Source organism: Carassius auratus, chromosome 3, assembly GCF_003368295.1.
Source record: "Carassius auratus strain Wakin chromosome 3, ASM336829v1, whole genome shotgun sequence".
Taxonomy (NCBI): Eukaryota; Metazoa; Chordata; class Actinopteri; order Cypriniformes; family Cyprinidae; genus Carassius; species Carassius auratus.
The window spans coordinates 23536217-23558314 of record NC_039245.1 but is presented as its reverse complement, the minus strand read 5'-3'; the positions used below and the strand labels follow the sequence as shown (position 1 = coordinate 23558314).

At 38.7% G+C, this 22098-nt stretch overlaps 2 protein-coding genes across 2 annotated transcripts; both read left to right on the top strand.

Annotated features, from left to right (window-relative positions):
• The first annotated feature begins 45 nt into the window (after positions 1–45).
• LOC113051572 (cytochrome P450 2K6-like) lies at positions 46–10154 on the top strand. Its single transcript, XM_026215461.1, has 9 exons — positions 46–318; positions 446–608; positions 780–929; positions 1427–1587; positions 4135–4314; positions 8461–8602; positions 8801–8985; positions 9069–9210; positions 9290–10154. Exons 1-9 carry the CDS (start codon positions 73–75, stop codon positions 9475–9477), a joined length of 1557 nt encoding a protein of 518 aa, XP_026071246.1. The 5' UTR covers positions 46–72; the 3' UTR covers positions 9478–10154.
• Positions 10155–16085: 5931 nt separating this feature from the next.
• LOC113051596 (cytochrome P450 2K6-like) lies at positions 16086–20365 on the top strand. Its single transcript, XM_026215492.1, has 9 exons — positions 16086–16358; positions 18159–18321; positions 18426–18575; positions 18658–18818; positions 18903–19082; positions 19170–19311; positions 19472–19656; positions 19737–19878; positions 19960–20365. Exons 1-9 carry the CDS (start codon positions 16149–16151, stop codon positions 20145–20147), a joined length of 1521 nt encoding a protein of 506 aa, XP_026071277.1. The 5' UTR covers positions 16086–16148; the 3' UTR covers positions 20148–20365.
• The last annotated feature ends 1733 nt before the right edge of the window (positions 20366–22098 follow it).

The window sequence follows — 22098 nt, the reverse complement described above, 5'->3', positions numbered from 1 at the left end:
CTCTTGGCACCACCTACTACTTTACAAAGTATATAAGAACAAGACTATACAACCTATGGCAAACCCGAATTCATGATGGATCTGAGATATGTTGTGAAGATCTTTCTGACTATGGCTTTAGTGCAGCTGCTTCTCATGCATGTGTCCATCACAGTAGCTTTTTTTGCTCCTGTGCTGCTGTTTTTGGTTATTTACCTGTTTTCCATCAGCTCCAGCTCTCAGGATGAGGGAAAATATCCTCCGGGTCCCAAACCGCTGCCACTGCTGGGAAACCTGCACATGCTGAACCTCAAGAAAACCTACATGAGCCTTTGGGAGGTGAGCTATTGAGCAAAAAAATCTGATGATTAGAGATTTTGATTACATTACAGTGTAAAGATAGAACTAAATAAAGCAGTGCCATACATGTATGGCTTTTAGACTTTCATGGTCTTTTGTCTTACAGCTGTCAAAACAATATGGGTCGGTTTTCACGGTGCACTTTGGCCCCAAAAAAGTGGTAATATTGACAGGATACAAGGATGTCAAACAGGCACTAGTGAACCTTTCAGAAGAGTTTGGAGACAGAGATATTACACCCATATTTCGTGATTTCAATGATGGATTTGGTATGGATTAATTGTATATTATCATGGTAAAGCTCCATGGTATTATGATCTAGTACAATACCATCACAATACTGTTGTCAAATGAGAAAGAAAGATTATACATGTGATAAAAGAATCTCAACCATTTAAATTCAGCTTGATAACATTAATGTATAAATTATTCCTCTGCAGGTATCTCATTTTCCAATGGTGAAAACTGGAGGGAAATGAGACGCTTTGCTCTTGCAAACCTGCGAGACTTCGGAATGGGCAAGAAAAGAAGTGAAGAGATTATCACTGAAGAAACACAATATTTAAAAGAGGAATTTGAGAAGTTTGAAGGTAAGACAGCAAACCCACAAGGGCAATATAGTACTGTGGTTGACTAAATAAAGCTCTTGGTTTTAAAGTTCATACTGTAAGCAGAAATACAGAGTTCTGACCTAATGACATCATTATCACATGGCAACTCTGATTGGTTCCTTCCTGTATCATTAGCCAATTAGCTTGCTGGTCAAGATTCAAATAAATGACTAGGGCTTAACGTAGCAGTTCCAGCTTGCTTATGAAACCCTCCAACTTCCCCAGCTCCACCTGTATAGATCAGAGGGTTATTTCATGTATATTATATTTGCAGCAGCAATATTTCTTACATGCTCACAGCAGCATGTTGTGGATGTATTGGAAGTGGCAAGTCTTGGTACAGAAGCAGCAGCAGCGTAGCAGATCTATTCCGCCAAGACCAAATACATAAACATTGCCATGTACATTACCATGCCACTCCCTCCAAGTGTTGTCTTATTTCATTACTTAGAATGAAATAAAATTGCTTTTTGCAGGAAAACCATTTGATACAGCTAAGCCTGTAAACCTTGCAGTTTCCAACATCATCTCTACAATTGTCTATGGCAGCAGATTTGAGTACAACAACGCTGAGTTTCATCAAATGGTCAGACGAGCTTGCACGACTATGGAGATGATTGGATCAGCATCAGTTCAGGTAGGCTTCCCAGACATTTCTGTATGCAGTCCACAATCAATTCCTAAATTGAGCAAATGTGTAAAGTAATAAAGTAATTCAAAATATATTATAAAAATAGTAATGTATTAATGAGTATTTTCTAGTAGATATTTTTTAATTGATTTGTTACTCATTACTTATCTTGCTCGTGTTTTGAGTTATTTTAATTATTCACTCATTCAGGAACAAACCCAAAAAATGTTCGTTTGTCTGTACACTATCTGCGCATTCACTTTGGTTTCTATTTGTCTATCATTTGATATGCAGTTTTTTTGCACGCCAAAGTCAATTTCTGCATATAAATAGTAGGCTATGTGAAATAGAAAATTGTGGTACTGATATGCACATTCATGGAATCTTTTTTGAGAAATATAGATAAAAAAAAATGTAGAATGAAAATTAAAAAAGGCTACTTTCGACTCTGCTTCGATCATCTGTCAACTTTCATTCAGCTGGAGGTCCGGTCCAGAAATGAAGAAAACACCTATTCCTATTTCACAACCTATTTCTAGAAATTTAATTTAATTAATCTTGATTTCTTAAACTGGTGAACTTCTGTGTTTTTCTGTGTAGCCTATTCTTTGTTTTCCAAATACTGTACATTATTGTAGTTCCTCTATGCCCCGCCTTTCACATAAGCGTCATTTTCTACAAAGCCCCTCCTTCCAACAAGCACAGTCTGCTCTGATAGGCCAGCTGAGCCAGTGCATTGTGATTGGCCAAACACCACAAGCACGTGTCTGAAATGTAATGCCATTTTCCATAATTGTGAGATTCAGCTTTCAACATAAATGTAAAGTCAGTAAATAATGTCCTTAGTTTTACCATTAGTTCAAGCCTTAAAGGAGGTACAGAGAAGATGATACTTGTATGTATTTGCAGTACAAAAGTCACGATTTAGAAAGCTGTATCCACTGTGATGTGGCCCTGTCTCTCTCTCAAGCACACAACCAGACGTGATACTCTACACAGTGCAAATTTCCTTTGGTGGGAGACTTTGAGCTTTTTTAACTTTTTTTTAACAGATCTTATACATGCACAAATAGCTACATAACACAACCCCCCTACCCCCCAGATGAGAGCCAATTATGATTTTGTCTGAGCTATTAATAAAAAAATAAAAAATACAAATTCACATTTTATTTGTATTATCTAATTATTTTAGTATAGAAAACTACGTTTTGGACTAAATAAATTATTTAAGCCCCATATCCTTGCGAGTCGCGACTCATGGTTCTCAACTTGAGAGGACATGAGAGAACGTTTTTCATTATTTTCCCAATTTAGTAAGTTAACAAATATTCATTATTGTTTTTTTTTATAAACCCTCTAATACAAATGTGGTGGACTGAATCATTTCTGGCTGAATTGGACAAGCGATTTAAAGTGATCTTTCAAGGGAACTTCAAACTGCATAGTCTAGAGGTAGCTATGGGGAGTGCCTCATCGTGATCCGTGTCTGAAGCATACGTTGAATAAACACCAACGAGTTGATGTCACTGCCAGTATGACTATGGATAAATAGGCACGAGGATGCAGTGTCTCGTTCCCTAATTAGGGAACCATGGATACATTCATAATCTGAGACTCGGATTGTGACAGCTGAAGTGGATCTTGTGAAATTTGCGATCGCATCAACGATTACACTTGAGAAATGGAAAGATGAAGTAGGCTACGGAAGTATCCAAAATATCCAAACTTTTTCAGACTACTGCAGTGTGCACTCACACTGCCCACTGGTTTGGCTACATCAGAAATAAGTTTTCAGTTATGAGGAGAATCTGACTCCGATCTTAAGTGGCACAGGACAGATTCTCGGATCTTTCTTTACTGCACACAGATAATGATTTTACTGAAAAACTATCAAAAGAGCTAGTTCTAAAAAAGACAATGGTCATCTCACAATTTGGAAAAAAAGGTGGGTTTTCTTAGCCTGACTACGTCAGACTTCCTACTTCCGCTCAATTTCATTTCGCTTCTGTACTCAGTCTGATACAGCGTCAGAGCTTTCTGTTTGCCACAGGTCTGAAAACAGCCGGGCCAATCAACGAGCAGAGGGCGGGCTGAGAGCTGTGACGTAGATGCTAAGCACCGAGTTTTAAATTGTAGGTTAGAGAAATCGAAAACCGAAATGGGAAACGAGACACGGGATGCAATTCGCTCTGTTATGGAGAACATTCAACTCTTTTTCAAACTGAAGCCAGAACAAGAAGAGTGTTTAACAACAGGTTTACAGTGGAAGTTAAATCATAGATTTGAGTTCGATGCATGATGTCTGTGCTTCGATGCAGCTGTACAGGCACATAACATACATCATAACTAAACGTATCTGATTGGCTTACGGGTAACCAATGATTTTAAACTTCAGACAAGCGCCCCCTAGCGAGAGAGAAAACACTTCTCTATTATGCCATTCCAGACTCTGTCTACGAAGCAAAGTGAAGTAGCAGAGTCTGGTATCTTAAAAGTGAAACTGCCTATGCCCAATGATAAACTTTTGGTTCCTTTCATTATGCTTGTTTGTAGCTCTACAACATGTTTCCTTGGCTTCGCTGTTTTGTGAAGAACCAGAAACGTATCTTGAACAATGTCAGAGAGGCCGTCAAACGAAGTGAGAAACTCGTGAATGCATTGCAAAAGACTTTGAATCCTCAGAACCCCAGAGGAATCGCTGACTCTTTCCTCATTCGACAGCAAAAGGACGAGGTAACTCACTGTTCACTTCACTCGACATGATGCTGATTCACTCATTTTATTACAATATTTGTAGTGTATGATCTTGGTAACACATAACAATAACTCATTGACATTAATTATTGCATGAGGTATTAGAAAATAAACATTAACAATGCATTTAACATTAACAGCTAATTTAATTTCTACTTATACATTTTCATCATTTTGCAGTTGAAGCCAGTGCAATTTTATTTAAATAGAATATTTCATATACAATTTTAATTCAGAGTAAAATAATCAAAATAGATGCATAAAAAGAAAATCAACAATAAAAATAACTAGGGCTGGTAATTTAAGACATTAATTAGATCAATTAATTATGGAGAAAAATAATGGGTTCAAATTATTAACGAATTTGACAAACTTGCCAGACCTACAGAATGTGGATCATCTGTCATTTTATACAGTCTATATTATATATATTATAACTATAATGACTATAAATATACTATAACTATATTATAACTATTATGAGGCAGAGTAACAACTTACGCATGATGGAGCCTAGAACATATCCCTAAAATTCAAGATATGGGGCAAAATGCCCCTTTTTGAAATTTTGTCTCATATTTACATCACACAGTTAAAAAAATATCACACGAGCTAAGTGCTAAGTGCAATATCACACAAGTGCAAATGTGATTCTCATCTTACACAACAGTTCATTAAGAAGTTAATATTGTGTTATTTTAGACACAAAGTTATTTGTTTTGCTTAGTTTTGCCAACCAAAATATAAAGACAAAAAAAGAACTGTTCATCTCAGAGAAACCCACAGGAGCATTTCATTCCTTAATCCACATTTGGATGAATTTCATGAGGTCACGCTCACATATAATTAGCTAAAGTATGATAATGCTTATTTTGCGTGCTGTTCAGGGAAGGGCTCTGAGCTCAGGAATGGCCCGAACCTAGAGTATTCCCCCTCTCCCAGTATAGTTATAAAATGAACTTAAAGTGAGGAGATGGGGTGGAGGAAGGATGTTGATAAACCGTCAATGGATAGAGGTAAGTCAGCTGTATTTATACTGTGGTGTTGATTACTTGATTGTGCTACACCAGTGTTGATTAGGCTAAGTATCTGACACGCTCCTCCTGAAGTCGAGTTCACGCTTACATACAATTAGCTGAAGTATGATAATGCGTATTTGGCATGCTGTCCAGGTAAGGTCTCCGAGCTTGGGAATGGCCACAATCTAGAGTTCCCCCAAAAAGCTATTAAGCAAAAGACAGCCGCCAGACTAAGAGCCCCCCCGCCCCCCCCCCCCCCCCCAAAAAGCACTGAGTACTGGCAGGAGCTAATTTTGTGAGAATTCAGCTGGTTGGCAAGCTGGAAGAGCCTATGTACTCTGGTGGGAGCGACTTATGCGTTGGAAGGGTAGGCCCTTACGGGTGCTGGTAATGACCTACGTGATTTGGGGCGCCCGGTCGGCAGGGCTCGAGCTCTCGGGAGCTCACAGCATTGGAACGGGTGAGCCCTACCAGCTGGTGGGGAGGAACAGCATGATTAAATAGCACGACCAGGAGGGCCCGAGTTGCCTCGACTGGAATAGGTCATGGTGTCGGTGTATGGGCCCTACTGGCTGACAAGCCCCTGTTATTCAGTAAAGAGCAGATGGCAAAGAGCAGATGGCTGACCGAGAGGGCCCATGAAGCCTCCGACTGGAGATTAAGACTCAGGACAATGGATGTGTGGGTCCTCTCAGTTTGGCACATAAAATGTCTTTGGGCTGACCAACAAGGAGGACTCTTGCGACATTAGACGGGAGCACACGCATCGAATGGGTAAGCCTCGCTGACAGTAGAGGTAAGTTTGTGTGGCTGAGAGGGTCTCGCAAACATCCAATGGACACTCAACACTTGCAGCATCAGACGGGTAAGCCTTGATGACCGTATAATGGAAAAAAGGAGGCTCTCGCCAGGCTCCTACAGGAGCTAGATATTTGCATATTGGATACATCAGCTTGGCAACCGTAAAAAGGCAAGGTGTCCAATGGGAGCACACGCTTCGACCGCGTAAGCCTCGCTGGCTGAAGGATGTAAAAGGTAAGGTTGTCAAGCCGGGAGGCTCTCGCCGACATCCGATGGGAGCTCCCTACTCAAGGAAAACCTCTCCAGGGGTAAGATGGAAAGGTTAAGTTGTGTGGCCGCTAGATGGCATCTGATGGGAGATCGAACTCCTGGCATCAAATGGGTAAGCCTCAATGAACATAGAAAGGAAAAGGTAAGGTTATCTAGCCTGGAGGCTCTCGTGGACGTCCAACGTCGTAAGCAGATAAGCCACACTGGCTATAGAATAGAAAGGTAAAGATGTCTAGCTGGGAAGCTCTCACCGACATCAGGTGGGAGCTTAATACTCGCGGTAACAGATGGGCAAATGTGTGGGGCTTTGCTGCGGTGAGATCGGGGGCGCGGCCCAGGCTTGTTGGAAGCCTGCCACTGCGACCCAGTGCTTAGGGATGGTCGGGTCTTGTGCGAAGCGGGGCAATGGAGCGAGGCGAGTTCAGACCATGCAAACTTTGCTATGGATTTAGGAGTGAGGTTGGCTGATTGCTAGGAGACTAATAACTTAAATCGTACAGATCCGCTTGTTTATCTTCGTGAGGACTGAGTATCAGAATTAATCAGCGTTTGCCTCAGACTTAAACACGGTCAACTTCCCAATTGGCAAAACCGAAGATAAGCAAATGCTAGGGAAAATTGGAAGTGACGCCGGTAGAGGCGAGGTCAAGCCGCGGTTTCCCCGAGAGTGCATGGCTGGCTGAGCAGACAGCAGCTGCCGCAACGAAGCCCAGAGCTAGGCGGCCGTGTCTGTCAGACAAGAAGGAGCGATCCTGGGGTCGACAAATAGGCCGGAGAAATTACAGCGAGAGCGATTCAAAAGCACAAGGAGTCCTCTGCTCTCTAAAAAATCTTGCGGCACTTTGATGTCACACATCGATTGGTCTCATGGTGATGATCCACTTCAAGTCGAACAAGCCTAATGATTCAGTGATTCAATGAACCATTTACTTCACTCCTGAATGAATCAGCCATTTGAACGAATCAAATGAATGAATAAGTGAAAGTGACATTACATTCAGCCAAGTATGGTGATCCATACTCGGAATTTGTGCTCTGCATTTAACCCATCCAAAGTGCACACACAGAGCAGTGAACACACACACACACTGTGAACACACACCTGGAGCAGTGGGCAGCCATTTATGCTGCAGTGCCCGGGGAGCAGTTGGGGGTTCAGTGCCTTGCTCAAGGGCACCTTAGTCGTGATATTGCCATCCCGGGACTCGAACCCACAACCTTAGGGTTAGGAGTCATACTCTCTAACCACAAAGGATGACTTCCCCAAAATGATTCAATGACTTAATCATTAAGACACTTATCACCACCTACTAGCAATTTTAGTTTATTATTTAGGGTATAATTTTATTAATGAAATAATTGAATATTTTCACAGTAATAATAAATAATAATACAATTAAGAAAATAAATTATTAAAGTTATAGTTTACCCAACCAAAAATGACAATTCAGTCATCATTTACTCACATGGTCCAAAATATTATATGTAATACATTTGAGCAAACAAAATATTTCTTCGCTGAACCTACTTTTTTCCATCTCTGTTTGATGTTTTAAACAACAATGACTTTAAATCGTCTTTTCAGAATAATTTCTCCCAATTTGATGTGTGATTAATTAGATTAATTAATCATCACATCATGTAATTAATTAGATAAAAATTGAATCACTTACCAGCCCTAAAAATTACATATTAAAATGTTTTTAAAACTTATAAGAATTGTGTACATACACAGCAAAACAGATGAGTTTTTAGTCTGTAACGAATATTTTGAATGAACATGAATTAGCAATTAACTATTGAAGACCTATATATGTTAATATATTTAGTGCCTTTTAATTTTGGAATCACAAGGGGCCACTCACTCACTAACAAGCTTCTTGGAGGACATGCAAAAATAGTTAAGGGACTGAATAAGGTTTATTGTTTTAGAGTTTGTAATCACAACATAATCAATGTATGTTCACAATCTAGTTTTTAATGCTTTGACATTGCACTTTATTTTCCTTGGATGTCACCATGATAATGTGTCCAGGGATCAAGTGAATCAGCGACTTTTTTCCATTCTGTGAATCTTCATTGTACAATTAATAACCTATTTGGTGCTGGTACCGACACTATGACTACAACACTGCGCTGGGGTCTTCTGCTCATGGCCAAATACCCTCAAATACAAGGTACATCTGCAGATAGTATTTGTTCATAAAGTTCTTATTGATCAGTCCATATTAAAAAGTAAGGTGTTTATATAGGCAAGTCAAACTTTCTTGTTCTATCAATAAATTGTAAAGATGCCTACAAATCAGGATTTTTTTTAATAATGCTGTGATGCTGTGTCCTTGCTTCTTGTGAATGTTGTTCTGACTTGACAAAAGCTGAGGTTCATGATGAGATTCACCGAGTGATCGGTGGACGTCAGCCAGTGGCAGAAGACAGGAAGAACTTACCATATACAGACGCTGTGATCCATGAAACCCAGAGATTTGCAAACATAGCACCCATAAGCGTCCCCCGTCAGACCACCTGTGATGTTCACCTGAATGGATACCTCATCAAGAAGGTCTGGCTCCAGTAAGAAAATGCAGTGTTGTTGATTACGTGTTTTCTCCATTTATCCTTTATCTTTTGTGTTGTTTTGTGCAGGGTACCAGTGTGTGGCCGCTACTGGCATCTGTACTGAGAGATGAAAATGAGTGGGAAACTCCTGACAGCTTCAACCCAAGTCATTTCCTAAATGAGCAAGGCCATTTTGTCAAAAGAGATGCCTTCATGCCCTTCTCTGCAGGTGCAGTGGACTTCAAATTCACTACTTATATTTTGCCATCGCAAATGTTTTCTGTTAATCCTTTGCTTGTTGTTCTCAGGCCGCAGGGTTTGTGTTGGAGAGGGTTTGGCCAGAATGGAGCTCTTCTTGTTCTTCACCTCCCTCCTTCAGCATTTCTGCTTCACTCCTCCTCCAGGAGTGTCTGAAGATGAGCTGGATCTCTCACCAGTCGTGGGCCTCACTCTGAACCCGCCCCCCCACAAACTGTGTGCATTCAAACACTCATGATGATTTAAACATATTCATTTTTTTTAATCTTCAGTCACATTTTGTTGAAAGGTTTGCATGTGCTTACAAAAAAAAAACAAAGTTACTGTTTGATTGTTTAAACAGATAAATGGAGAGACAAACATCAAATACACGACACAGAGAAAAACATAAAATAGGTTTACATTTTGCAATTGCCCCTGAAAAGATGAAATCAATGCAATATTTTGTATGAGGCCCCTGATATTTTATTTTTATTTATTTTTGCATCATGTACAGTTTGTTGCCATTTTGATCACACATACACTGCTATAGTCATGTGCAGCAGGTTTGTGGCAGTCCACTTCTCAGCCTATTCAACAATGCTATTGGTTGCTGAGCATGTTCCCTTGAATTCCCATTGTGAAATAATAATTTTCAGTCTTGTGAAAACATCCACATAATTGCAGCACAAGCCTATCAACTTTTCATCTGTTTCAAAGCAACAGATATTTAGATCACCTCTCTCTAAAAAAAAAAAAAAAAAAAAAAAGATATGTAAAGAAAATCCAAGTTTTAGCCATTCACAATTTATATAATTCTGGCAGTACGTGGGAAAGGAGACCAAAGGCTGTTTTTTATAATTTATTTATATATTTTGTAATGGATGTCATTGGAGGAGAGGCTTCACTAAGATGAATAAACAGCCTTTTATAGACGAAACGGCTCATCATTTAATGAATTGACAGCCTATCTGCTAATCTTCAACATGCTTTACACTAAACAATACTTTTGGATTAAACTAATTGTAGAGTTTACCACAAAAGAAAATAAATAAAAAATAAATAAATAAATAAATGAATAAAATGCTGTTTTATAAGAGAAGCACTGACTTTTTGTGACAGGTGGGATTCAGTTTACGGCACTTCTCATTCTTTCCTATGTTATCCGTTAACGCGACTGAATTCGTTATTACCACACACGTGATCCAAGTTAGCCATTATGCGTTCTCTAATAGTAACTAATACAGACCCTTTCATCTCCTTATAGTAAGACAATCTCTGGTTGATTGCAGGTTAGGGTTAACCCTAACCCTAACCTAACCCTAACAAGGTGACGAAGAAGTTTCTCATAAATTGCTGACAGTAGAATACTGGACAGTGATGTAATCTGGAGAATCACTTCAATTATGAGACTATTGTACTAATACATTTAAATGTATAACGGTTTCACTGCAATTCATCTTATAATGTTAGAATTAAATTACAATAAACATAATACATATTAACATTGCGCTTATCTGTGCATAGTAAATGCATTAATTTTTAAGTGGTTGTTGACATCATATCTAAAACGTCATTTAGTCCCCCCACCCCCCAAAAAAGAAACAACAATAGCATTACCACTCGAATATGTCTTGCAATATCCATACGTGCAAAGGTGCAAAGGGCCTCTTGGTCAATATTTTCAAGTTCTGAATCTGGCTCAAATTGATACGGCAATATTGACACCATCCTTAACAGTACTAGAGTAGACAGAACTTGCTGCTTTGGCAAGGGGCGGGGCAGTACTGAAACACTTTCTAAACTGTTAGCTAATCACAATGCACTGGGACAGCTAACCAATCACAACAAATTTTGTATTTTGGAAGGTGGGCTTTCATAAAACCTGGAACTTTATGAGCCATTTGTGCAAGGCTGGGGAGAAAGATATTTAATTATGTCCTCCGGCCTCCGGCAAGCACCACTAGTTATTAGAGATAGACAATCAGCCTTTCAATATAAATTCGAGGTCATAGTAAAATATCAGATTAGATTAGAAGTCAGTATATCAGAATATCAAATAGTCAGATTAGAAAATAAAATGGAGTCAGATTAGTACTGCACTTAAATTTCAGTAAACCTTCTGCAACACACAACAAACCTTCACCCAGCACTGGATACCTTCTTTGGTAGAACAATACCAGTGTGCAAATTTAGAATACATTATATAGACCTCTTCATGAAGGAGAAAGTTTTCTATTGAAACTGATTCAACTGAGTTCAACACAACACAAGTTCACATGGCTCTGTTATTTTTTTAACTATTTTGCCGCTGCCCCAGAAATTCAGGTCAATGTGAACAAAGTACACTGTGGAAGAATGCTGTTTTTGCATAATACAAGACTGTAAATCAAGCTCCTATGAACAAGGCCAATGAATTTCATGAACCATGCAATAAGTGGAACATATTTATTATTTTATCATATTTATTTGTAATTCTTATGCAATTCTGACATTCAGTTCAATGGGACAGTATAATTAGGAATGGGTTTATGCAGCCTGGTCTCATTGTTTATACATAGGCAGATATCTTATGCAATATGTAAAGTATAAACAAATCACAATAATTTACAGCAAAATGTCAACAGCAGTACAATAAAAAAAAAAAAATGTAGCTTAATTCACACATCACGTTCTCTCCTCCCCCTAAAATTGCATTTAACGTGCAGATATGTGAAGTTGTAATCCAAGCAATACTGGTTAATACTGTTGAAGTATTGTGATCAGTATCAGGTGATCGGATTGTCTATGCCGTCCTGCTCTGTTACAGTTTGATTATTTTTGTAAAATATCTCATTTGATTATAATAAATGATCAAATAATATTGTACTTGTTTTGGGCTTTTTTTGTTGCTTAGTAATGTTATCTTGAGAGAGTTGGCAACACTGCTTATGGCCGCTTAGATGAAGATTACTGAACAAAGGCTTGAGTTTGGTTCTGTTCCTTCCAGTCGTATGCATTTTGAAGATATGGATTACAGTGGGTGAATAAAATTAATCCTTTTGTAATTATGTTGCATTTTTGCTGTATTTATCAGTCACATGATGTCTGAGAAAATGGCTTTTGTGTCCCATGGCAAACACAATATATATTGTGTTTGCCATGGGACACCCACCACACGTGCTCCAGTTTTATTATTATAGACTTATTTGGTTTTTACCATTCCTGTCATTATGTTTCATTTGTTCCAGGTGTTCCCTGTTTAGTTCATTTCATCCCAGTTCTGTCCCTTTTTGTTACTGTGTATTTAAGGGTGTGTTTTGCCCCTCGTTTCCTCATTTCAAACCTGCTGGCCAATCTGAAGACAAGCCCTCCGGCCGCTCTGAAGCCAGGTCCGCTGGCTTCCCCTGAGCTCACTCCAGTGTCAGCTCCAGCCCCAGAGCTCGCTCCAATGCCGGCTCCAGCCCCAGAGCACGCTCCACTGTCTGCTCCAGCCCAGAGCTCGCTCCAGTGTTGGCTCAAGCCCCTGAGCTTGCTCCAGTGTCTGCTCCAGCCCCTTAGCTTGCTCCAGTGTATGCTCCAGCCCCTGACCTCGCTCCAGTGTCGGCTCCAGCCCAGAGCTCGCTCCAGTGTCGGCTCCAGTCCCTGAGCACACTTCAGTGTCTGCTCCAGCCCAGAGCTCACTCCAATGTTGGCTCCACCCTTACGAAAAATAACCATGGTTTTATTATAGTAAAACTGTAGTAACCCATGGTTTTTTGGCATATTGACTCCCATTTGTCTAACCACAGATTTACTAAATATACCATGGTTAAACTATGGTTAATATAGCAAAACCATGGTTAATTTGTGGTTACCATGGTTTAACTATAGTAACCATGGTTTTTTGGTTTCATTTGTAGTAAAACCATAGTTAATTTTCGTAAGGGCAGCCCCTGAGCACACTTCAGTGTCTGCTCCAGCTCCTGAGCTCGTTCCAGTGTCTGCTTCAGCCTCTGACCTCACACCAGTGTCGGCTTCATCCCCTGAGCTCGCTCCAGTGTCTGCTCCAGCCCCTGAGCACACTCCAGTGTATGCTCCAACCCCTGAGCTCGTTCCAGTGTCTGCTCCAGCCTCTGACCTCACTCCAGTGTCGGCTCCAGCCCCTGACCTCGCTCCAGTTTCGGCTCCAACCCCAGAGCTCACTCCAGTTTCGGCTCCAGCCCCAGAGCTCCCTCCAGTTTCGGCTTCAGCCCCAGAGCTCATTTCAGTGTATTTGGTTGCAAACTATTTTTTTTTTTTTATGTTAGTCAACTAAATTTGTTTATTTAAACGTAGCTAAAATAAATTGATTGTAACCATTTATCTAAAAACCTATACACTGCAGTACACACTACAAAGTATTAAAAGTATTCGTCCTTCGAATGAGACGTTACACCGAGGTCCTGACTCTCTGTGGTCATTAAAAATCCCAGGATGTCTTTCGAAAAGAGTAGAGGTGTGACCTCGGCATTAGCCTCTGACCAACATGGCCTCCTAACAATACCCATATCCACTGATTGGCTTCATCACTCTGTCTCCTCTCCTCCAGTAAGCTGGTGTGTGGTGGGCGTTCTGGCACAATATGGCTGCCGTCGCATCATCCAGGTGGATGCTGCACACTGGTGGTGGATGAGGAGATACCCCATGTCTATGTAAAGCGCTTTGAGTGCCTAGAAAAGCGCTATATAAATGTAAGGAATTATTATTATTATTATTCAAAACATGTTGTGTAAATGCAAGAATAAGTCATTTACAAAGGTTTTTGCATCCCCTAATCTATACTAGTGATGCGCGGGTTGATTTGTGGCAGTTGAAGAAATTATCACTATATTTGCAGGGCGGTTTATTGCATTTCATAAAAAAAACAACAACAACAAAAAAAAAAACATATATGTTGTATGCAACTCCCTATAACCTGTATTTGGAATATCTATTTTCATATTTTATTAGGTTCTTTGATAAGTTTACAATATGAAGGCCTATGTAGCAATGTAACTTATATGTAACAATGTAACAATGTAGTAAAATGTTACTTTATTTTGCGGGGCGGGCTGGGGCCGGCCAAATCATTTCATAAAAGTGGGACCTGCGGGTTGGAAAAAAACCTGACCTGCGCATCATTAATGTATACTACTCATCATTTGTAAATGTTTTACAAACCTGCCAGTTACAGGTTGTGTGTGTGTACAAACTGGGGTGAAAGATCTACAAATGATATATTACACATTTACAACTGATGAGTAGATTACACTTTAGAATAAGGGATACAGAAAGCTTTGTATATAATTTATTCATGCGTTTACACAACAGGTTTTAAATACTTTATAGTGTGTACTGAAATGTAGGGCTGACTGGTGAGGGTTTAGACAGATGTCATCTCTGATACATGGAGTATTTTTAACGCTGTGAGATAATGGTGCAGTTTTGACGTTTCAATGGCTTATAAGTGATTAGTAATATATTAACTAGTAACTTAATAATGATTTGGAAATGTTTGAGTATTTCATGATATGCTATATTTTAAGATAACTTGTAACAGATTTGTTAATCGTTAGAATATTACTTAAAATGCTCGTTTTCACTCCATATCCTGTTAATCTTGAGTACCTATAGAGTAGTACTGCATCCTTCATAACTCCAAAAAGTCTTTATTTTTATTATATTTCTAAGAGAAAGATAGTCTGTACCGATTTTTCCCAGAAAAACACGAGCGTCTAGAGGCGTCACGTGTGGGCGGACCTAAAGAATCACAAGCGCCAGTAAGCTTTTGAGTTGAGAGCATGTGGAAGCTGTGACACAGATCCAGAGGCTGAAATTTAACAAGAGCAGCATCAGCAAAGGCGGTATGCTATGTGGTATGTACTGAAACTGTATATATTTGCTTAGCGGTTTTGGAAAATGACTAAGTTCCACTTTATGTCGTCTTTTCAAGTAAACAAAATCGCATGTTGTTTACTTGATGTGCTTACACGCTGATAGCTAAGTTAACAACACAGAGATATTTGAAGCAGTTTTACTCACCGTATGTGGTTCCAACACACAATCGTGACCCTTTTCCGTTGGGACTGCATTATCCTTAAGAAATAAACGATGTGCAATCCGAAATGCAGGGAACAAACAAAAACGCTTCCACAACTCCGTTGATGCTATGTAAAAATAAACTCCATCCACATGTCCCTTAATGCTGTTTCTCTTTTGGTAATCTGTGCAGGGTTGTCTTGCCCTGGCAACCAAAAACACACTTCTTTTGTGACTTTTCACGACGCTCTCGCTCTGATCAGGCTGTGCTCAGCCTCTCAGTGCTCTGCTATACTGGAGCGCGCGCTCTTCCGGCAGAAGAGCGCGCACTTAGGACCCATATAAGGAAATTCCGCTCCATCTAACGTCACACAGAGCCATACTCGAAAAAAACTTTCCGAAACTTGTGACAAACCTTAATTTTTGAAACTTTGTCCATGTTTAGCATGGGAATCCAACTCTTTAACAGTGTAAAAAAATCAGTATGCATGAAATAGCATTTCACCCCCCCTTTAATCATTTATGAATGTATAGTCATGTTGTGTAAATGATTAGTTAATATTCATCACTTATAAATACCTTAATGTTATTATAAAGTGTTACCAATGGATCCTACACTAGAATGACATATTAGGTATATAAAACATCTCTCTATCTGGATTCAGTGATAAAAAAATTAGTCTAAAAAATAGTTGAAAGCGGCAACATTTAAAATTATGATCATGGTTAGCCAAGATGTTTAATTATCGTACATATTATGTGATTTGGATCTGATTCCAAATGCCTTGCTTCTGTGCAAAGGTTACTTTTCATGGCCCCTCCTATACAAAGTAAATAAGAACAGGACTATAACCCACATCAGACCTTAATGAATGATTACTCTGTGCAGGTGTATGGTAGATCTCTCTGACTATGACTTTTATTGAAACATTACTCTCGCAGGGCCCTGGTACAGGTACAGTTTTAGGTGCCCTACTGTTGTGTTTGGTTATTTACCTGTTCTCTATCAGCTACAGCTCTCGGGATGAGGGTAAAAATGATCCTCCGGGACCCAAACCACTGCCACTTTTGGGGAACCTGCACACGCTCAACCTCAAGAAAACCTATATGAGTCTTTGCGAGGTGAGTTTTTTAATTCAGACAATTAATTCATAATTAATTCAGACAGCTGAATTTATTTTTGATAATTTCACCTATAGTTTTCCACCTTTTACTTAAATTAGTACCATTTTATTAAAGCAATAAAGCATTCCTTATTATATCATAGATCAGTGGTTTTTCAACCTGTGGTCCGTGTGGTATGTGGGCCGCCAATTACTATTACTAATATTTAAAGATGTCAAAGTCATAGCATAATAACATCATTTCATATATATATAATTAAATAAATATATGGTGGTTAAGTCCTCCTGGGAAGTTCGTACGCACGAGTTGGGAAGTCGTGCTTACGACGGCATATGCGTTCAATTCACTTTCGTTGGAGCAAGATGGCGGAGTACTTTCTTTTAATTAATAACAAAATACAGCAATGTTCGGTTGCCACTGCCAACTTTATTGTTACAAGTTGCATTGTTATATTATAATGCCATCATATTATGCATCGTTGATTAACTTGCTGCGCTGTAAATAGAAAAGCCTCACAATATCACAGCTAAATACCTTTAAGTATTGTATATTCCGCCATGTTAATCACTGACATGCCCCCAAGTCGTACAGATCGGGGCTAAAAGAAAATCCCGAACTCCCCACTTGTATTTACGATATTGTGGTGGTGTTCATCTGCATTCAACTCGTAAAATACAATCTATACGAGATGACTTGAACGCACCAATAAAACTGTTATGCTTCCACTATTCGAGCTCACTGATTGGTTTAAGAATAAACCACCAATTTATCTCAGATATTTTTGCTGCATATGCTACAGAACAACAAATTCAATAATGCATAAATTGCTCTCAACATGTTCCCTCCTGACTGCTTGCTCCACTTACTGTCTACCCACTCAGGGAGCGCTGCCTGGATCTGGTTTTCCCGTTTTGCTGAGCGGACCCAGCCCGATTTATTTTATGTTCATTTCAAGTCCATTCTAGGGCTGTGCGATTAATTGAAATCGTAATAAAATCACGATTTTAGAGTGCATGTTTTCTAAATCGTTTTATAGGACGATTTTCCGGCCCTGACCTCCCACAGTATGCTATCCGATGCAATCAGAATGCACCGCGACTAGTGCGGGAACAGAACAGACTGGTCATATGCCTAACTCTAGGTTCACACACTGTCTGTGATGCGCCTTTTTCCGAGCCCATGTTAACGAATCAGAGCATTAACACTGCATGCAGTAAAAGGCTAGAAATAAAAACGTGCGAACATAATTAATATCTAGCACATGAGCATAGAGAGAGCACTATGAACAATGCATGGCATAAAAGAAAAAAAAAAAGTACCTGGACACAGGATTTATTTATTTATATATATTTTTTGCCATAAGTCTATACATTTTGTTACACCTTAACTATAGTGATTATTTTGACGTATGTCTGTTCTAAAGATGTAAGTTTTTGATAAAGATCTAATTGGTTTTCTTTTGGAAATATGTTTCAAATTCACCCTGAATGCATTTATAAAGCATCTCTGTGTGTCAAAATCGTGATTAAAACTGAAATCACAAAATTGAGCTTTTTTTTTTTTTTTTTGTCTACATCGCACAGCCCTAGTTCATTCAATAAAGACTTTTAACAATCTAGCTTCTGAGTACTAAGTTATTAACCCAACAATAGCGGGGTCGGTATATTTTTTTAAGAGTACTGTGTTAGAAGGTAAGCTGGGACAAGCTCTCTGAATCCTGTGTTCTAACAATTCTTTCTGCTATAAACCCACCGGACAGACAATAGCTCCATTTTTTTTTTTTTTTTTGTCTTACAGCTATCAAAACAATATGGGTCAGTTTACACAGTGCACTTTGGCCCCAAAAAAGTGGTAATATTGTCAGGATACAAGGCTGTCAAACAGGCACTAGTGAACCTTTCAGAGGAGTTTGGAGACAGAGATGTTACACCCATATTTCATGATTTCAACCAGGGATATGGTAAGAAGGATTTCACAACTTCAGATGATAAGTTGTTTTTCTGTAGATGTAAATGTCAAATTAATTCAGCACTTTGAAGTAATGGTTAAACGATTCTTTTGTAGGGATCGTGTTTTCCAATGGTGAAAACTGGAGGGAAATGAGACGATTTGCTCTTTCTAACCTGCGAGACTTTGGAATGGGCAAGAGAAGAAGTGAAGAGATTATCACTGAAGAAACAAAATATTTAAAAGAGGAATTTGAGAAGTTTGAAGGTAAGACTGCAAAGTAAAAATACGAGATGATGCTGTGACTGAAACAGATTTGAGTGTTAACATCTTCTTCATCCATGTGCAGGAAAACCATTTGAAACAACTCTGCCAGCTGCCATGGCTGTTTCAAATGTCATCGCTGCCCTCATATTCAACACCAGATTTGAGTATAGCAACACCAAGTTACATCACATGGTCCAACGAATTTACGAAAACATGAGAATGACTGGATCTACTTCAGTTCAGGTGCCCAGATATTTCTAATGCATTATTTTGTAGTGTATATATACATTGCTCAATGGTACATTATGCAGTTTTACTTATTTGCAGCTCTACAACATGTTTCCTTGGATTCGTCCTTTTGTGGCCAATCAGAAACGTATTGTGAACAATGTCAAAGAAGCATTCAAACAAAGCGAAGAAATAATAAAAGGTCTGAAAAAGACACTGAACCCTCTGGACCCCAGAGGAATCGCTGACTGTTTCCTGATACGACAGCAAAAAGAGGAGGTACTGCTCATAGTTTTTAATTAAATCAATTTGCTATTACATTCTGACATCTCATTTCCTTGTCTTTCACTGTCATGATTTCTACAGGAATCTGGGAAAACAGAGACTTTGTACAATTCAATGAATTTACATTGTACAATAAACAACTTATTTGGTGCTGGTACTGACACTACGGCCACAACACTACGCTGGAGTCTTCTGCTCATGGCCAGATACACTGAAATACAAGGTATGGCTGCATCTAAAACCAGGAGTATTGCATTATTTTATAACAATTTGAGTTATGCATGTCTGCAAATCAAATTATATGCCATGCAAAGTATCAACCACAGTCAAGCTTTCAGTAATGATGTTATGAACTCTCATTCTTTCTTGTTAATTTAACGTAGCCAGGGTTCAAGATGAGATTGACCGAGTGATCGGTGGACGTCAGCCAATGGCAGAAGACAGGAAAAACTTACCTTATATAGATGCTGTGATCCATGAAACCCAGAGATTTGCAAGCGTAATACCCATTAATCCCCCTCATCAGACCACCTGTGATGTTCACCTGAATGGATACCTCATCAAGAAGGTCTGGCTCCAGTTAGAAAATGCAGTGTTGTTGATTACGTGTTTTCACCATTTATCATTTATCTTCTGTGTTTTGTGCAGGGTACCAGTGTGTGGCCGCTACTGGCATCTGTACTGAGAGATGAAAATGAGTGGGAAACTCCTGACAGCTTCAACCCAAATCATTTCCTAAATGAGCAAGGCCAATTTGTCAAAAGAGATGCCTTCATGCCCTTCTCTGCAGGTGCAGTGAACTTCAAATTCACTACTTATATTGTGCCATCGCAAATGCTTTATTTTAAAATCCTTTGCTTGTTGTTCTCAGGCCGCAGGGTTTGTGTTGGAGAGGGTTTGGCCAGAATGGAGCTCTTCTTGTTCTTCACCTCCCTCCTTCAGCATTTCTGCTTCACTCCTCCTCCAGGAGTGTCTGAAGATGAGCTGGATCTCTCACCAGTCGTGGGCTTCACTCTGAACCCGGCCCCCCACAAACTGTGTGCAGTCAAACGGTCTTAAAGTTATATGCTTGCTATAGAATGTCTGTGACTTTTTTTTTTTTTTTGCTTGTATATTGCATTTATTTAGATTTCCACTGGAAATGCATTGAATGCTTATTATTTTTAGATCAATAACTATAGTGCTTTTGCTTTCAAGTATAAAAGCTTGCTAAATATGTAAATGTCACTTTAAAATCATGCAGATGTTATTGGTAAAACTGATGACAGAACTTACAGGGGTGGGGGGAGTGCATGATCAGCTCTCTCTCCACCTTCAATACCACGACTTAGGTGCCCTTGAGCAAGGCATCGAACCCCCAACTGCTCCCCGGGCGCCGCAGCATAAATGGCTGCCCACTGCTCCGGGTGTGTGTTCACAGTGTGTGTGTGTGTGTTCACTGCTCTGTGTGTGTGCATTTCGGATGGGTTAAATGCAGAGCACAAATTCTGAGTATGGGTCAACATTCTTGGCTGAATGTCACTTCACTCACTTCACTTCACTTCACTTCACTACAGTTGGAGGCAATGTAAAGTAACAGTTGCCTTCAGATGTTTTCTTTAACTAAAATATTAATCACTACGTAAATAAATAAACATATCCAAATTTTTGGTGCATTTTGGTTTTTAAATGTGCATTTGTATAAAATGGCAGATGCCTATTTATAATTCTATTTGATAACATTTAATAATTACAGCAGTTAAATCAGGATATGTTTTATATGAAATCAGTCATTTGCAAAAATCAATGTGATATATGACTGATTAACTATGTACTAGCTAAGATTTAACTGCCTAGTAGTGCCAGTAACTAAATGTCAAAGATTATATTTTCTTGACCAACATAATCAATGTGCCAACGAAAACATATAACAATGCTTTAATCATCATCTACATGGTCATGTTCAGCTCACATTTAAAGTCAAAGAGTGGCAACTTGCACAAATATTTTCTAACCAGTGTAGCATGTTTAACTACTCAGTTTGAAAGATGTCTGAATCAATATCTGATAGTTAAATGTTCTGCTAGAAGTCAATAACTTGTTCTTTGTAAAAAAAAAAAAATATATATATATATATATATATATATATATATATATATATATATATATATATATATATATATATATATTGTGTTTGCCATGGGACACAAAAGCCATTTTCTCAGACATCATGTGACTGATAAATACAGCAAAAATGCAACATAATTACAAAAGGATTAATTTTATTCACCCACTGTAATCCATATCTTCAAAATGCATACGACTGGAAGGAACAGAACCAAACTCAAGCCTTTGTTCAGTAAGCTTCATCTAAGCAGCCATAAGCAGTGTTGCCAACTCTCTCAAGATAACATTACTAAGCAACAAAAAAAAAAGCCCAAAACAAGTACAATATTATTTGATCATTTATTATAATCAAATGAGATATTTTACAAAAATAATCAAACTGTAACAGAGCAGGACGGCATAGACAATCCGATCACCTGATACTGATCACAATACTTCAACAGTATTAACCAGTATTGCTTGGATTACAACTTCACATATCTGCACGTTAAATGCAATTTTAGGGGGAGGAGAGAACGTGATGTGTGAATTAAGCTACAGCTATTTTTTTATTGTACTGCTGTTGACATTTTGCTGTAAATTATTGTGATTTGTTTATACTTTACATATTGCATAAGATATCTGCCTATGTATAAACAATGAGACCAGGCTGCATAAACCCATTGCTAATTATACTGTCCCATTGAACTGAATGTCAGAATTGCATAAGAATTACAAATAAATATGATAAAATAATAAATATGTTCCACTTATTGCATGGTTCATGAAATTCATTGGCCTTGTTCATAGGAGCTTGATTTACTTGATCTTTTTTTTTTATTTTTTTTAGTGTACAAGATATTAATTTCAGTACAAAAAGTTATATTAAAATATTAATCTCTCACACAAGAATATTTAGTTTTGT

Bases quoted from the DNA above. Each gene is read 5' to 3' on its own strand.
- LOC113051572 (XM_026215461.1), top strand. From the start codon at position 73: ATGATGGATCTGAGATATGTTGTGAAGATCTTTCTGACTATGGCTTTA. The intron at 930-1,426 runs GTAAGACAGCAA...TGCTTTTTGCAG, and splicing joins GGAATTTGAGAAGTTTGAAG to GAAAACCATTTGATACAGCT. The intron at 8,603-8,800 runs GTACATCTGCAG...ACTTGACAAAAG, and splicing joins CAAATACCCTCAAATACAAG to CTGAGGTTCATGATGAGATT.
- LOC113051596 (XM_026215492.1), top strand. From the start codon at position 16,149: ATGACTTTTATTGAAACATTACTCTCGCAGGGCCCTGGTACAGGTACA. The intron at 19,312-19,471 runs GTATGGCTGCAT...AATTTAACGTAG, and splicing joins CAGATACACTGAAATACAAG to CCAGGGTTCAAGATGAGATT. The intron at 19,879-19,959 runs GTGCAGTGAACT...TGTTGTTCTCAG, and splicing joins CTTCATGCCCTTCTCTGCAG to GCCGCAGGGTTTGTGTTGGA.